Here is an 18,849-nt window from a genome sequence, read left to right as displayed (position 1 = left end):
AGAATCGTCTTTATTTTTTCACAAGCAAAATATGGTAGCTATTATTTGTTATTTGCTGCTCAAAGGAACTATTATTAGGGGTGCCTGGCTCAGTCAGTTGAGCATCTATCTGACTCTTGATTTGGGCTCATATCATGATCCCATGGTTCCATGAGTTCAAGCCCCACATTGAACTAATTCTGTGCTGTTAGCACAGAGCCTGCTTGGGATTCTCTCTCTCCCTCTCCCTCTGCCCCTCCCACTGCTCACATGCTAGCTTTCTATCTCTCTCTCTCTCTCTCTCTCCCTCCCCCTCTCCCCCCACCATAAAATAAAATTTTAATTTAAAAAGGTCAAAATTAAAGGAACTATTATTAAAAATATAATGGAATCTAGGCCAGAAATCGTTAATGACTCATAAAATTGTTTGTGGAAACGCATAAATGTTTTATGGATAAAACCTGAAATGGTCAAGAAAAACAACTCATATATTGTTTTTTTGTGTTTCGTTCAGCCAGTTCCTTCAACACCCAAGTGTGCCTCCTTCCTGGTCTGACTTCATTAGTTTTAAAAATTGAAAAACATTTCTTTAAAATAGCTGGCAAATCTTGTCCAGTATCTTAAAAAAATAATAAAAATAAAAAAAACAAAGGTTTTTGTATGCTCAGCATAAAAATGAGAAACATCGAGTCTAACATTATAACTAAATCCTCAATGCCAGCTAATATGGAAACAAGGACAAAATAGCTTCCTAAATTAAGATTGTATTTATATGCTTGTGGTGGAATATGGTTGGTAGAACCTCCTACAGAATAACATAATGATTTAGAGTTGACTGCCCATGTGAATCTCCAGACTCTAGATTTACTAGTTATGTGACCATTAGCAAGTTGCATGACTTCCTAACGCTGTTTTCTCTTCTGTAAAGTGGGGAGACTACCCACCTCAGATGGTTGTAATATTAAAGTATGTATAGGAAGCACTTAACATTCGTGGGGCCTGAGACATAAAAATGTATTTCAAGTGCCAGTATATACACACTGGTTGACACTGGGTTCTTGGTATGAAATTCAGATAAAGTTGTGGAAATTCAAAAACTTTCCCAGTTAATCATGGGCATCGATGATTTGTGGATTAAGAGTAGACACACTTTGATGAAAAACAAAAATTAACTGCACTTAAAAAAGTTGTCAGCTCTTTTTAATGACTGGTTTTGGCTGAGGTGATAGGCTGTGGGTGAAAGATTATGTAGGAAAAGAGAAATGGGATTTGGACAGACAAGGAAGAGTTGGAGTGGCAGACGAAATAAAATGGGAAGGGTTGAGAGTGTGGATACCTTGATGTCAAGGAGCAAGTGTAGTGGGAGAAAGGTAAGAAGTGCTAGAGGTAGGCCAGTGGAGTAGGAGACTGGGATACTGGATCTTGAGACTTCATACATGGAGAAACTGTGGGTGAGGACAAAGTTGAAGAAGTGGTCTTGGAAGTGGGTCCTAGAGAGTGGACACAAGGCCTGTAGAAATAGAAGACGGTTCAGGTTTCGGGGGGAATATAAGGAAAAGTAGAGGAGAGCAAGTCAGTGATGGCAAATGCATGGCCCAATGAACATTGAAACCCACCTCAGGTATGATAGAACTGAGTCTGACATAAAAGTGTTTAGACATTTCTAATTTTTAACCTGAAGAAGAGAAAGCCAAGGGAATATAACTGTCATGAAATATTTAAAAGGCAAACTTATAGAAGTGAAATTAATCTTTTTTTTTTTTAAACAGGGCTCCAGAAGGTGGAATGTAAAGGTAAAAAAAAAAACAAACAAACAAACTACAAATACATCAATTTTCCCATCTGCCCATCCACTCATCCATACACTATTCGTTCAGCCACCCAACCATTCTGTAACTTACACTGAAACTGATTTGAGGTCGTTTGCAAAAAGGACACACAAAACAAGATCCTCAAAAAGTAATTAAAGGAACCAAGGCAAAAGGCACACACCAGTCTGACTGTGGCCCCAGCGGTGGGCTGGGGGCAGACATCAGGTTGGACTGCGGCCCCACCCACCAACTCCAGTTATACACCACAGGGGAAGTGCCCTGCAGGTCCTCACCACTCCAGGGACTATCCAAAATGACCAAACAGAAGAATTCCCCTCAGAAGAATCTCCAGGAAATAACAACAGCTAATGAACTGATCAAAAAGGATTTAAATAATGTAACAGAAAGTGAATTTAGAATAATAGTCATAAAATTAATCGCTGGGCTTGAAAACAGTATAGAGGACAGCAGAGAATCTCTTGCTACAGAGATCAAGGGACTAAGGAACAGTCACGAGGAGCTGGAAAATGCTTTAAACGAAATGCAAAACAAAATAGAAACGACGATGGCTCGGATTGAAGAGACAGAGGAGAGAATAGGTGAACTAAAAGATAAAGTTATGGAAAGAGAGGAAGCTGAGAAAAAGATAAAAAAATCCAGGAGTATGAGGGGAAAATTAGACAACTAAGTGATACACTAAAAAGAAATAATATACGCATAATTGGTATCCCAGAGGAGGAAGAGAGAGGGAAAGGCGCTGAAGGGGTACTTGAAGAAATAATAGCTGAGAACTTCCCTGAACTGGGGAAGGAAAAAGGCATTGAAATCCAAGAGGCAGAGAGAACTCCCTTCAGATGTAACTTGAATCGATCTTCTGCATGACACACCATAGTGAAACTGGCAAAATACAAGGATAAAGAGAAAATTCTGAAAGCAGCAAGGGATAAACGTGCCCTCACATATAAAGGAAGACCTATAAGACTCGTGACTGATCTCTCTTTTGAAACTTGGCAGGCCAGAAAGGATTGGCACAAGATCTTCAGTGTGCTAAACAGAAAAAATATGCAGCCGAGAATCCTTTATCCAGCAAGTCTGTCATTTAGAATAGAAGGAGAGATAAAGGTCTTCCCAAACAAACAAAAACTGAAGGAATTTGTCACCACTAAACCAGCCCTACAAGAGATCCTAAGGGGGATCCTGTGAGACAAAGTACCAGAGACATCACTACAAGCATAAAACATACAGACATCACAATGACTCTAAACCCGTATCTTTCTATAATAACACTGAATGTAAATGGATAAATGCGCCAACCAAAAGACATAGGGTATCAGAATGGATAAAAAAACAAGACCCATCTATTTGCTGTCTACAAGAGACTCATTTTAGATCTGAGGACACCTTTAGATTGAGAGTGAGGGGATGGAGAACTATTTATCATGCTATTGGAAGCCAAAAGAAAGCTGGAGTAGCCATACTTATATCAGACAAACTAGACTTTAAAGGCTGTAACAAGAGATGAAGAAGGGCATTATATAATAATTACAGGGTCTATCCATCAGGAAGAGCTAACAATTATAAATGTCTATGCGCCGAATACCGGAGCCCCCAAATATATAAAACAATTACTCACAAACATAAGCAACCTTATTGATAAGAATGTGGTCATTGCAGGGGACTTTAACACCCCACTTACAGAAATGGATAGATCATCTAGACACACGGTCAATAAAGAAACAAGGGCCCTGAATGATACATTGGATCAGATGGACTTGACAGATATATTTAGAACTCTGCATCCCAAAGCAACAGAATATACTTTCTTCTCGAGTGCACATGGAACATTCTCCAAGATAGATCATATACTGGGTCACAAAACAGCCCTTCATAAGTGTACAAGAATTAAGATCATACCATGCATACTTTCAGACCACAATGCTATGAAGCTTGAAATCAACCACAGGAAAAAGTCTGGAAAACCTCCAAAAGCATGGAGGTTAAAGAACACCCTACTAAAGAATGAGTGGGTCAACCAGGCAATTAGAGAAGAAATCAAAAAATATATGGAAACAAACGAAAATGAAAATACAATAATCCAGATGCTTTGGGACGCAGCGCAGGCAGTCCTGAGAGGAAAATACAATCGCAATCCAGGCCTATCTCAAGAAACAAAAATCCCAAATACAAAATCTAACAGCACACCTAAAGTAAACAGAAGTAGAACAGCAAAGGCAGCCTAAACCCAGCAGAAGAAGAGAAATCATAAAGATCAGAGCAGAAATAAACAATATAGAATCTAAAAAAACGGTAGAGCAGATCAATGAAACCAAGAGTTGGTTTTTTGAAAAAATAAACAAAATTGACAAACCTCTAGCCAGGCTTCTCAAAAAGAAAAGGGAGATGACCCAAATAGATAAAATCATGAATGAAAATGGAATTATTACAACCAATCCCTCAGAGATACAAACAATTATCAGGGAATACTATGAAAAACTATATGCCAACAAATTGGACAACCTGGAAGAAATGGGCAAATTCCTAAACACCCACACTCTTCCAAAACTCAATCAGGAGGAAATAGAAAGCTTGAACAGACCCATAACCAGCGAAGAAATTGAATCGGTTATCAAAAATCTCCCAACAAGTAAGAGTCCAGGACCAGATGGCTTCCCAGGGGAGTTCTACCAGACGTTTAAAGCAGAGATAATACCTATCCTTCTCAAGCTATTCCAAGAAATAGAAAGGGAAGGAAAACTTCCAGACTCATTCTATGAAGCCAGTATTACTTTGATTCCTAAACCAGACAGAGACCCAGTAAAAAAAGAGAACTACAGGCCACTATCCCTGATGAATATGGATGCAAAAATTCTCAATAAGATACTAGCAAATCGAATTCAACAGCATATAAAAAGAATTATTCACCATGATCAAGTGGGATTCATTCCTGGGATGCAGGGCTGGTTCAACATTTGCAAATCAATCAACGTGATACATCACATTAATAAAAAAAAAAGAGAAGAACCATATGATCCTGTCAATCGATGCAGAAAAGGCCTTTGACAAAATCCAGCACCCTTTCTTAATAAAAACCCTTGAGAAGGTCGGGATAGAAGGAACATACTTACACATCATAAAAGCCATTTATGAAAAGCCCACAGCTAACATCATCCTCAATGGGGAAAAACTGAGAGCTTTTTCCCTGAGATCAGGAACACGACAGGGATGCCCACTTTCACCGCTGTTATTTAACATAGTGCTGGAAGTTCTAGCATCAGCAATCAGACAACAAAAGGAAATCAAAGGCATCAAAATTGGCAAAGATGAAGTCAAGCTTTCGCTTTTTGCACATGACATGATATTATACATGGAAAATCCGATAGACTCCACCAAAAGTCTGCTAGAACTGATACATGAATTCAGCAAAGTTGCAGGATACAAAATCAATGTACAGAAATCAGTTGCATTCTTATACACTAACAATGAAGCAACAGAAAGACAAATAAAGAAGCTGATCCCATTCACAATTGCACCAAGAAGCATAAAATACCTACGAATAAATGTAACCAAAGATGTAAAAGATCTGTATGCTGAAAACTATAGAAAGCTTATGAAGGTAATTGAAGAAGATATAAAGAAATGGAAAGACATTCCCTGCTCATGGATTGGAAGAACAAATATTGTCAAAATGTCAATACTACCCAAAGCTATCTACACATTCAACGCAATCCCAATCAAAATTGCACCAGCATTCTTCTCGAAACTAGAACAAGCAATCCTAAAATTCATATGGAACCACAAGAGGCCCCGAATAGCCAAAGTAATTTTGAAGAAGAAGACCAAAGCAGGAGGCATCACAATCCCAGACTTTAGCCTCTACTACAAAGCTGTCATCATCAAGACAGCATGGTATTGGCACAAAAATAGACACATAGACCAATGGAATAGAATAGAAACCCCAGAACTAGACCCACAAACGTATGGCCAACTCATCTTTGACAAAGCAGGAAAGAACATCCAATGGAAAAAAGACAGTCTCTTTAACAAATGGTGCTGGGAGAACTGGACAGCAACATGCAGAAGGTTGAAACTAGACCACTTTCTCACACCATTCACAAAAATAAACTCAAAATGGATAAAGGACCTGAATGTGAGAGAGGAAACCATCAAAACCTTAGAGAAGAAAGCAGGAAAAGTCCTCTCTGACCTCAGCCGTAGCAATCTCTTACTCGGCACATCCCCAAAGGCAAGGGAATTAAAAACAAAAGTGAATTACTGGGACCTTATGAAGATAAAAAGCTTCTGCACAGCAAAGGAAACAACCAACAAAACTAAAAGGCAACCAACGGAATGGGAAAAGATATTTGCAAATGACATATCGGACAAAGGGCTAGTATCCAAAATCTATAAAGAGCTCACCAAACTCCACACCCGAAAAACAAATAACCCAGTGAAGAAATGGGCAGAAAACATGAATAGACACTTCTCTAAAGAAGACATCCGGATGGCCAACAGGCACATGAAAAGATGCTCAACGTCGCTCCTTATCAGGGAAATACAAATCAAAACCACACTCAGATATCACCTCACGCCAGTCAGAGTGGCCAAAATGAACAAGTCAGGAGACTACAGATGCTGGAGAGGATGTGGAGAAACGGGAACCCTCTTGCACTGTTGGTGGGAATGCAAATTGGTGCAGCCGCTCTGGAAAGCAGTGTGGAGGTTCCTCAGAAAATTAAAAATAGACCTGCCCTATGACCCAGCAATAGCACTGCTAGGAATTTACCCAAGGGATACAGGAGTACTGATGCATAGGGGCACTTGTACCCCAATGTTTATAGCAGCAATCTCAACAATAGCCAAATTATGGAAAGAGCCTAAATGTCCATCAACTGATGAATGGATAAAGAAATTGTGGTTTATATACACAATGGAATACTACGTGGCAATGAGAAAGAATGAAATATGGCCTTTTGTAGCAACGTGGATGGAACTGGAGAGTGTGATGCTAAGTGAAATAAGCCATACAGAGAAAGACAGATACCATATGGTTTCACTCTTATGTGGATCCTGAGAAACGTAACAGAAACCCATGGGGGAGGGGAAGGAAAAAAAAAAAAAAGAGGTTAGAGTGGGAGAGAGCCAAAGCATAAGAGACTGTTAAAAACTGAGAACAAACTGAGGGTTGATGGGGGGTGGGAGGGAGGGGAAGGTGGGTGATGGGTATTGAGGAGGGCACCTTTTGGGATGAGCACTGGGTGTTGTATGGAAACCAATTTGACAATAAATTTCATATATTGAAAAATAAATAAATAAATATAGTCAAATTAAAAAAAAATAAATAAAAAATGGTTAAAAAAATAAAGTCATTTTTGTTGTTTTTTAACATTACAAAAATGGTATTTAAATACACACATTGACCCTAAAGACTCTACCAAAAAAAAAACCTTAGAACAAATAAATGAAGTCAGTAAAGTTGCAGGACACAAAAAATTGTACATCCTTAAAATGAACTATCAGAGAAATTAAGAAAACTATCTCACAATTGCATCTAAAAGAAAAATATACCTAGGAATAAATTTAACCAAATAAGTGGAAGATCTGTACACTGAAAACTATAAGACACTGATGAAAGAAATTGAAAAAGACACAAATAAATGAAATGATATTCTGCTCATCAATTGGAAGAATTGATATTGTTAAAATGGTCATATTACCCAAAGTGGTGATTCAATGCAATCCCTACAAAATTCCAATGTCATTTTCCACAGAAATGGAGCAGTCCCAAAATTTGTATGGAAACACAAAAGACTTAAATAGCAAAAGCAATCTTGAGAAAGAAGAACAAAGCTGGAGGTATCACACTTCCTGATTTAAAACCATATTATGGGGCGCCTGGGTGGCTCAGTCGGTTAAGCGGCCGACTTTGGCTCAGGTCATGATCTCGCGGTCCGTGAGTTTGAGCCCCACGTCGGGCTCTGTGCTGACAGCTCAGAGCCTGGAGCCTGTTTTGGATTCTGTGTCTCCCTCTCTCTGACCCTCCCCCGTTCATGCTCTGTCTCTGTCTCAAAAATAAATAAACGTTTAAAAAAAAAAACATATTACACAACTATAGTAATCAAAGCAGCATGGTATTGACATAAAAACAGAAATAGATCAATGCAACAGAATAGAGATCCCAGAAGAAAAACCACATATATATGTCAATTAATTTATGACAAAGGAACCAAAAGTGTACAATGGAGAAAGGACAGTTTCTTCAATAAAAGGTGTTGGGAAAACAGGACACATGTCACATGCAGAAGAATGAAAGTGAACCTCTATCTTATACCATACACAAATACAACTCAAATCGGTTAAAGACTTGAACATAAGAGCTGACACCATAAAACTCTTGGAAGAAAACATAGAGATGAAGCACCTAGACATAGGTTTAGGCAATGATTTTTTTGGATTTGACATCAAAAGCAAAGTCAACAAAAGCAAAAATCAACAAGTGGGACTACATCAAACTAAAAAGCTGCTTTCTGTACAGCAAAGAAAATAAACAAAATGAAAAGGCAACCTACAGAATGGGGAAAAAAATGGCAAATCATGTATTTGCTAAAGAGTTTAATATCCAAAACATAAAAAGAATTCATACTACTCCGTAGAAAAAAAAAATCCTATTTTAAAAATGGGCAGAGGGGGGCGCCTGGGTGGCTCGGTTAAGTGTCCAACTTCGGCTCGGGTCACGATCTTGTAGTTTGTGAGTTTGAGCCCCGCGTCGGGCTCTGTGCTGACAGCTCAGAGCTGGGAGCCTGCTTCTGATTCTGTGTCTCCCTCTCTCTCTGCCCCTCCCCTGTTCACGCTCTGTCTCTCAATAATAAATAAACGTTAAAAAAAATAAAAATAAAAATAAAAATGGGCATAGGATCTGAAAAGACATTTTTCCAAAGAAGACATGAGTACAACAGGTACATGAAATGGTGCTCAAGATCACTAGTCATCAGGGAAATGCAAATCAAAATCACAATGAGATATCACCTCACAACTGTTAGAATAGGTATTCTTGTCTAGAATGGGAAAAAAATAACAAGTGTTGGTCAGAATGTGGAGAAAAGGGAACACTTGTGCACTGATGGGAATGTAAATTGGTGCAGCCACTGTGGACAACAGTATGGAGGAGCCTCAAAAAATTAAAACTAGAAATACCACATGATCAAACAATCCCACTTCAGGATATTTAACCAAAGGAAATAAAATCACTATCTTGAAAAGATATCTATACTTCAGGGGCGCCTGGGTGTCTCAGTCGGTTGAGCGTCCGACTTCAGCTCAGGTCACGATCTCACGATCTCGCGGTCCGTGAGTTCGAGCCCCGCGTCGGGCTCTGGGCTGATGGCTCAGAGCCTGGAGCCTGGTTCCAATTCTGTGTCTCCCTCTCTCTCTGCTCCTCCCCCATTCATGCTCTGTCTCTCTCTCTCTATCTCAAAAATAAATAAACGTTAAAAAAAAAAATTAAACCAAAAAAAAAGATATCTATACACTTCCATGTTCACTGTAGCATTATGTACAATGGCCAAGCCATGGAAACAACAGATGAATGGATAAGGAAATTGGATATACATAATGGAATATTATTCAGCCATAAGAAAGAAGGAAATCCTGCCATTTGTGATAATATGGATGGACCTTAGGGCATTGTGCTAAGTGAAACAGATGAGACAAAGATGAATACTGTATGACCTCACTTACATGCAAACCTAAAAAAGACAAACTCATAAATACAGAGAGAAAATTGGTGGTGGGCAGAGTTAGGGAGGGGAGATAAAATGGGTGAAGGTGGTCAAAGGATAAAACTTCCAGTTATAAGATAAGTAAGTCCTGGGGATCTACGCTACAGCATGGTGACTATAGTTTATAATACTGCATGGTATATTTGAAAGTTGCTAAGAGAGCAGATCTTAAAAAGTCTTATCACAAGGAAAAAAATTTTGTAACTGTGTGTGGTGATGGATGTTAACTATACTTACTGTGATCATTTTGCAATATATACAAATATCAAATCATTATGTTTTCCACCTAAAACTAATATGTTATATGTCATTTATATCTCAGTTAAGAGAAAACTCACTTCCCAAGCAGTGGACCAGGTTGTTGAGGATCATGATCCCAGATCCACTGCTTGTTAGGGCTGTGGTTTCAGTTGAATTGTTTAACTTCTTTGTGCCTCAGTTTCTTCTTAGGAAGCTAGAAGTAGTGCATCAGAGGGTAAAACTCTTAGAGACTTGCACCCAGTAAAATCTATATGTGAGGTGGCTGGTATTGTCGCTGCAAATGGATTTAAAAGAGGAAGGGTCAAGGCTGACTTAGGCCATGAAGGAGTTTTCTTCATTGAGCTCTGAAGAGCTCTGAATTCCAGAATGTGTCAAAAGCCAACCTTTAGTACTTACCAAAAGCCTTAAAATATACATAGACTTGATTGAGCAGTTCCCCCATGAAGAATATATCCCATGGAGATAATCAAGGGCCTATGCAAAAATTTGATTACAAGAGATACTCATTTGAAACACTGCTCTGATGGTGAAGTATTGAAATATTGAAAACTCCCTAATTATCCAATAGTAGGACACAGATTAAATAAATTCTGCTCCATCACACAAAGAGTCATGCTTAGCTTTTAAAATAATGTGTTAAGACATCTATTAATATGGGAGAACGTCCATGATATGTCATTAAATGAAAGGAACCAGTAATAAAATCATATAACAAACACAGAGACGAGAAAATTTCTGTTTTTAAACCCATATTTCATGCCACTACACTGAGATATTCCAACAAATGTATAGAATCTTCCAGCCCTTTTATGTTTAAAATTTCAATTACTCAGATACTAACAAGTATATCTTCCTTTAAAAAAAGAAAACATTATGAATAGTACTTTTAGGGAGGGGCCAAGATGGTGGAGCAGAATAAAAGTTCTCTACTTCTCTCCTCCCTGAAATGCAACTAGATCAGCAACAAATGATTTTGCACACCTAGAAAATTGATCTGAGGATTAACACAACAATCTGCATAACTTGAGCCACAGAACTCGGCAGGTATGCGGTGTGGATAGGTGAACTAGGGGAGAGAGAAGCCCTGGAGGGTAGGGAGCTGTTTTTGTTTGCAGAGAGAGGACAGAGACTGCTGGGAGAGTACAGGAAAGCACTCACCCTGAAAGCAGCTGGAGAGAAAGAGAGAGTGGAAACACCCACATGGGCTGAATAAGAAAGGGAGAAAAGAGAAAGGAGAGGGTTTCAATACCATTAGGACTCTATAAATAGGAGACACAGAGTTCGAAATTCCACAGTTCAATAGCTGGTGGTGCTCTGGTGGGAAGCGGACAGCGAAGTCCGAAGTCCGAGGGGTCCTGGGCCACACAGGGAGAGGTGGTTTCCCTGCAGGGAGGATATTTGATAGAGAGGGTGCAGCCTCCCCACAGGAAAAGGTCCCGGCAGACCCCAGAGAATAGTCCTGGTGTTGGAACAAGGACTCTGGAGTGAGGTGAAGCCTGGCGCCAGTCTTGTGTTGTGATTTGCCATAATCTCTAAACCTCTGCTGCTGCACAATTGCGTGAACTTTTTCTGGGGTGGGCTGGCACCAAGACGCAGTCTCTGGGCCTCTGCAGCAGCGCGATCACTCGAGTGTTCCTGGGGGTAAACCGGCACCTGGCACCCGGTCATTGCTCGGTGAGACCCTCCCCTAGAGGATCGGAGTGGGCCAAAGCTGCAGGGCCTTTAGAAGTGAGGGGTTAGGAAACAGCCCCGTTGGATAAAATTTGGGAGAGAGGTGCTGCCTGGCAGGCTGACGGCTTGGACATGGACAGTGTAGAAGCAGGAGTGGACGGAAGCCAGAGACAAAGGAGGAGTGTCTGGTGGCTAGTCGCTGAGAGCACAGAATTCTGATGCTAGCGCCTGGGACGCTGGGTGACTCCATTTTCTCTTCTCCCATGCCTGCGCATACGTGCACACGAGCACCACACCAATCTACCACCATAAGCTAGGAAACGCCACCTAGTGGAGAATGGAGCCGTTACACTGAGCCCCGTCCAACTGCGGCAACCAAGCTCTACAGGACAACCAATAGTCTCTCCACATGCTTAGTGTACAGACTATAAAGTGCTTCATAGTTTGACTTCTAGGGGAAACTGGATGTAATTTCATTCAGATTTCATCCTGTTCACTGGTCCAACTATTCATTTTTTTTCTTTTGCTTTTCTTATTCTTGGATACAGATAGCGAAAAATTTTATTTTTATTTTCTGTTTTTATAAAAAAATTTAACTATATTCTTTATTTCTTTTTGTAAATTTTCATTCTATTTTACCTTATTTCATTTTATTCTATTTTATTGTACACTTTTTTTTTTATGTTTTCTTCCTTTTTTTTCTTTCCTTTTCTCTCTATTCTATCAAGCTTCTTTCAGCAACCAGATCAAAACACACCTAGGATATAGCTTCCTTTATTTTATTTTTTGTGTTGTTTTTAATTTTTTAATTTTTAATTTTTAATTTTTATTTTAGTAATTATTTTGCTTCTTCCAAAATGATGAAAAGAAGGAATTCATCCCAAAAGAAAGAACAGGAAGAAATGACAGCCAAGGACTTAATAAACACAGATATAAGCAAGATGTCTGAACTAGAATTTAAAATCACATTAATAAGAATACTAGCTGGGGTTGACAAAAGCATAGACTCCCTTTCTGCAGATATAAAAGAAGTAAAATCAAGTCAGGACAAAATTAGAAATGCTATAACTGAGATGCAACCTCAAATGGATGCCACAGAGGCAAGGATGGATGTAGCAGAGCAGTGAATCAGCAATATAGAAGACAAAATTATGGAGAATAATGAAGCAGAAAAAAGAGGGAAACTAAGGCGAAAGAGCAGGATATAAGAATTAGAGAACTCAGTGACTCATTAAAAGGAATAACAGCTGAATCATAGGAGTCCCAGAAGATGAAGAGAGAGAAAAAGGGGCAGAAGGTTTATGTGAACAAATCATAGCAGAAAACTTTCCTAAACTGGGGAAAGACACAGACATCAAAATCCAAGAAGCACAGGGAACTCCCATTAGATTCAACAAAAATAGACCATCAACAAGGCATATCATAGTCAAATTCACAAAATACACAGACAAGGATAGAATTATGAAAGCAGCAAGGGGAAAAAAAAAGTATTTAAACTATAAGGGAAGATAGATCAGGTTCACAGCAGACCTATCCACAGAAATTTGGCAGGCCAGAAAGGAGTGGCAGGATACATTGAATGTGCTAAAACAGAAAAATATGCAGCCAAGAATTCTTTATCCAGCAAGGCTATCATTCAAAATAGGAGAGATAAAGAGTTTCCCAGACAAGCAAGAACTAAAGGAGTTCGTGACCACTAAGCCAGCCCTGCAAGAAATTTTAAGGGGGACTCTCTAAGGAGAGAAAAGATGAAGCAAAACAAAAAAGAACAAAAGCAACAAACACTAGAAAGGACCAGAGAACATCATCAGGAACTCCAACGCTACAGGTAACACAGTGGTAATAAATTCATATCTTTCAGTACTCATTCTACATGTCAATGGACTAAACGCCCCAATCAAAAGACATAGGGTAAAGAATGGATAAGAAAACAAGATCCATCTATATGCTGTTTACAAGAGACCCATTTTAGACCTAAAGGCACCATCAGATTGAAAGCAGATGAAGAACCATCTATCATACCAAATGATCACCAAAAGAAAGCTGGAGTAGCCATACTTACATCAGACAATCTAGATTTTAAAATAAAGACTATAATAAGAGATGAAGAAGGGCATTATATCATAATCAAGGGGTCTATCCACCAAGAAGATCTAACAATTATAAACATTTGTGCCCCCAACCCACATGGAAGCACCTAAATATATAAATCAATTAATCACAAACATAAAGAAACTCATTGACAATAATATAATAGTAGGGGACTTCAACACCCCACTTACAGCATGGACAATAGATCATCTAAGCAGAAAATCAACAAGGAAACAATGGCTTTGAATGACACACTGGACAAGATGGACTTAACAAATATTCAGAACATTTCATCCTAAAGCAGCAGACTACACATTCTTCTTGAGTGCACATGGAACATTCTCTAGAGTAGTCACATACTGGGACACAAATCAGCTCTCAACAAGTACAAAAAGCTTGAGATCATACCGTGCATATTTTCAGACCACAACACTATGAAACTCAAAATCAACCACAAGAAAAAATTTGGAAAGACAACAAATACTTGGAGATTAAATAACATCCTACTAACCAAGAATGAATGGGTTAATAACCAAGAAGTTTAAGAACAAATTAAAAAGTACATAGAAGCCAGTGAAACACCACAGCCCCAAAACCCTGGGGTGCAGCAAAAGCGGCCATAAAAGGGAAGTATATAGCAACGTAGGCGTTCCTGAAAAGAACGAAAGGTCTCAGATACACAACCTAACCTTAAAAGCTGGTAAAAGAACAGCAAATAAAACCCAAAACCAGCAGAAGAAGGAAGATAATAAAGATTAGAACAGAAATCAATGCTATTGAAACCAAAAAATAAACAAACAAACAAAACAAAAACAGAAAACAGTAGAACAGATAAATGAAACCAGGGGCTGGTTCTTTGAAAGAATTAACAAAATTGATAAACTCCTAGCCAGATTGATCAAAAAGAAAAAGGAAAGGACCCAAATCAATAAAACCACAAATGAAAGAGGAGAGATCACAACCAACACTGCAGAGACACAATAAGAAGAGAGTATTATGAGCAGTTATATGCCAACAAATTGGGAAATCTGGAAGAAATGGATAAATTCCTAGAAACATATAAACTACCAAAACTGAAACAGGAGGAAATAGAAAATTTGAACAGAATCATAACCAGTAAAGAAATTGAATTGGTAATCAAAAATCTCCCCGAAAAACAAGAGTCCAGAGCTGGATGGCTTTCCAGGGGACTTCTACCAAACATTTAAAGAAGAGTTAACACCTATTCTTTTGAAGCTGTTTCAAAAAATAGAAATGGAAGGAAAACTTCCAAACTCATTCTATGAGGCCAGCATTACCTTGATTCCAAAACCATACAAAGACTCCACAAAAAAGAACTACAGACCAATTTCCCTAATGAACATGGATGCAAAAAATTCTCAACAAGATACTAGCCAACCGGATCCAACACTATATTAAAAGAATTATGCACCACGACCACGTGGGATTTATTCTTGGGATGCAGGGCTGGTTCAATATCCACAAATCAATCAATGTGATACATCACATTAATCAGAGAAAGGATAAGAACCACATGATTCTCTCAGATGCAGAGAAAGCATTTGACACAATACAGCATCCTTTCTTGATAAAAACCCTCAAGAAAGTAGGGATAGAAGGATCATACCTCAAGATCCTAAAACCCATATATGAAAGACCCACTGCTAATATCCTCAATGGGGAAAAATTGAGAGCTTTCCCCCTAAGGTCAGGAACAGGACAGGGATGTCCACTCTTGCCACCGTTATTCAACATAGTATTGGAAGTCCTAGCCTCAGCAATCAGATAACACAAAGAAATAAAAGGCATCCCTGGGTGTCTCAGTCCGTTAGTCATCTGACGAGGCTCAGATCATGATCTCATGGTTCATAAATTCGAGCCACATGTCGGGCTGTGCTGACAGCTCAGAGCCTGGAGCCTGCTTTGGATTCTGTGTGTGTGTGTCTCTCTCTCTCTGCCACTCCCCTGCTTGTGCTCTGTCTCTTTCTGTCAAAAATAAACATTTAAAAAAAAGTTAAAAAAAAATAAAAGTCATCCAAATTGGCAAGGAGGAAGTCAAAGTTTCACTCTTCATAGATAACATGATACTCTATATGGAAAATGCAAATGATTCCACCAAAATGCTGCTAGAACTGATCCATGAATTCAGCAAAGTCACAGGGTGTAAAATCAATGCACAGAAATGAGTTGCATTTCTATACACCAATAATGAAGCAGCAGAAAGAGATATCAAGGAATCAATCCCATTTACAATTGCACCAAAACCCATAAAATACCTAGGAATAAATCTAACCGAAGAAGTGAAAAACCTATACACTGAAAACTATAAAAATCTTATGAAAGAAATTGAAGAAGGCACAAAAAAATGGAAAAAATATTCCATGCCCATGGATTAGAAGAACAAATATTGTTAAAATAGATACTACCCAAAGCAATCTACATATTCAAATGCAATCCCTATCAAAATAACACCAGCATTCTTTACAGAGCTAGAACAAACAATCCCAAAATTTGTATGGAACCAGAAAAGACCACGAATAGCCAAAGCAATCCTGGAAAAGAAAACCAAGGCTGGAGGCTTCACAGTTCCGGATTTCATGCTATATTACAAAGCTGTAATCATTAAGACAGTACCGTACTGGCACAAAAACAGACACTCAGATCAATGGAACAGAATAGAGAACCCAGAAATGGACCATAAACATATAGCCAACTAATCTTTGACAAAGTAGGAAAGAATATCCAATGGAATAAAGACAGTCTCTTCAGCAAATGGTGCTGGGAAAACTAGATAGCGACATGTAGAAGATTGAACCTGGACCACTTTTTGACACCATACACAAAAAGAAACTCAAAATGGATGAAAGACCTCAGTGTAAGACAGGAAGCCATCAAAATCCTTGAGGAGAAAGCAGGCAAAAACCTCTTTGACCTCGGCCACAGCAACTTCTTACTCAGCATGTCTCTGGAGGCAAGGGAAACAAAAGCAAAAATGTACTATTGGGACCTCATCAAGATAAAAAGCTTCTGCATGGTGAAGGAAACAATCAGCAAAACTAAAAGGCAACCGACAGAATGGGAGAAGATATTTGCAAATGACCTATCAGTAAAGGGTTAGTATCCAAAATCTATAAAGAACTTACCAAACTCAACACCCAAAAAACAAATAATCCCATGAAGAAATGGGGAAAAGACATGAATAGACACTTCTCCAAAGAAGACATTCAGATGCCCAACCGACACATGAAAAAATGCTCACCATCACTTGCCACCAGGGAAATACAAATCAAAACCACAATGAGATACCACCTCACACCAGTCAGAATGGCTAACATTAACAACTCAGGCAACAACAGATGTTGGCAAGGATATGGAAAAAGAGGAACTCTTTTGCACTGCTGGTGGGAATGCAAACAGGTGCAGCCACTCTGGAAAACAATGTGGCTATTCCTCAAAAAATTAAAAATATAATTACCCTATGACCCAGCAATTGCACTACTAGGTATTTATCCAAAGGATACAAGAGTGCTATTTTGAAGGGGCACATGCACCCTAATGTTTATAGCAGCACTATTGACAATAGCCAAAGTATGGAGAGAGCTCAAATGTCCATCAACAGATGATGAATGGATAAAGAAGACATGATACACACACACACACACACACACACACACACACACACAATGAAGTATTACTTGGCAATCAAAAAGAATGAAATCTTGCCATTTGCAACAACATGGATGGAACTAGAGTATATTATACTAAGCAAAATTAGCCACTCAAAGAAAGGCAAATATCATATGATTTCACTCATATGTGGAACTTAAGATACAAAACAGATGAACATAAGGGAAGGGAAGCAAAATTAATATAAAAACAGTGAGGGGAACAAACCATAAATACAGAGAACTAACTGAGGGGGTGCTGGCGGGGTTGGGCCAAATGGTCAAGGGGCATTAAGGAAGACACTTGTTGGGATGAGCACTGGGTGTTGTATGCTGGGGATGAATCACTGGATTCTACTCCTGAAATCATTATTGCACTATATGCTAACTTGGATGTAAATTAAAAATAATAATAATAATAAACATTAAAAAAATAAATAAATAAAATTTAAAAAAGAGAAATTTTACAACAAAATCCCCTCTAACCACTCTACCCTCAATCCCTGTCCACTCCTTCAACTTGAGATTTAACCACTGTGTAGTAAGTATCCTTCCAGAATATTCTCTGTATAATTTTACTACATAGAGATGTATTCATAGTAAATATATATAATGCTATTTTGCACATAAGGTTTTTGTTTCCATGCAATCCTATCACATGTGTAGCTTCCTGTAAGCACCACCACAATCAAGATACAGATTTATTCTATTTTTACAGAGCTTCTCATGCTAGCCTTTATAGACTCATAGCCACAAACACCCTCTCTAATTAATCCTTAACTTTTAGCATCCACTAGTCTGTCCTCCACTTCTATGTTTTGTTATTTTTAAGAACATTATATAAATGGAATCATATAGTAAATAATCTTTACTGTAATTCCCTAGACATCTACCCAAGCTGTTGTGTGTAACAATCATTTTAACTACTGAGTAGTATTTCATGATATGGATGTACCACAATTTGTTAAACCATTCACTCATCTAAGCATGTTTGCATTGTTTTCAGTTCTTGGTATTATGAATTGAGCTACTATGAACATTTTTGTTTCTCTGGGATAAAAAGCCAAGAGTGTAATCATTGGGTCATATGGTATGTGCATGTTTATTTAGTATTGCCAGAAACTGCCTTACTTCTTCTGCTACTAGCTGTAACATTTGTTTTTACCAGCAATATATGAGTGATCCAGCTTCTCTGCATCCCTGCCAGCATTTGGTGTTACCACCAGTTTATTTTAGCCATTCTGATTGTTGGAGTTTCAATTTGCATTTCCCTAATGGCTAAGATGTTGAATACCTTTTCATGTGCATAATTTGCCATCGTATGTCCTCTTTGGTAAAATGTCTGTTCATGTCTCTTGCCCATTTTATAATTGTTTCTTTATTACTTTATTTTATTTTTTACATTCAGATTTGATAATTCTTTATATATTCTGGTGCAAGTACTTTGTCAGACACGTGCTTTGCATACTTTCTCTTAACCAGTGACTTTTTAAGAATCTGTTTTTGTCAAATTTATACATGCACATATTTAAGTAGGGAAATAGTTAAGGCTATGAAAATAGGTAAGGCTGTGAAAAACTGCAGGACTGAACTTCT

General features: G+C 38.4%; 1 protein-coding gene across 20 annotated transcripts in view; it reads left to right on the top strand.

The window, feature by feature from the left end:
• The window catches only part of CUNH3orf80 (chromosome unknown C3orf80 homolog), a 72,862-nt gene that overhangs the window by 9,812 nt on the left and 44,201 nt on the right, over positions 1-18,849 (top strand). Inside the window, exon 4 of one of the 20 annotated variants that reach the window (XM_019440455.2) lies at positions 498-661. The exons of the other annotated variants lie outside the window; for them this stretch is intronic. Coding sequence (XP_019296000.2) covers positions 498-603 — 106 coding nt within the window. The 3' untranslated portion in view covers positions 604-661. Of the gene's footprint in view, positions 1-497; positions 662-18,849 lie in introns of those variants that run through there. 20 annotated transcript variants of the gene reach the window in all.

This window comes from Panthera pardus, unplaced genomic scaffold, assembly GCF_024362965.1.
Source record: "Panthera pardus isolate Hobbes unplaced genomic scaffold, ASM2436296v1 HiC_scaffold_16, whole genome shotgun sequence".
NCBI lineage: Eukaryota > Metazoa > Chordata > Mammalia > Carnivora > Felidae > Panthera > Panthera pardus.
This window is presented reverse-complemented; position numbering and strand designations above follow the sequence as displayed.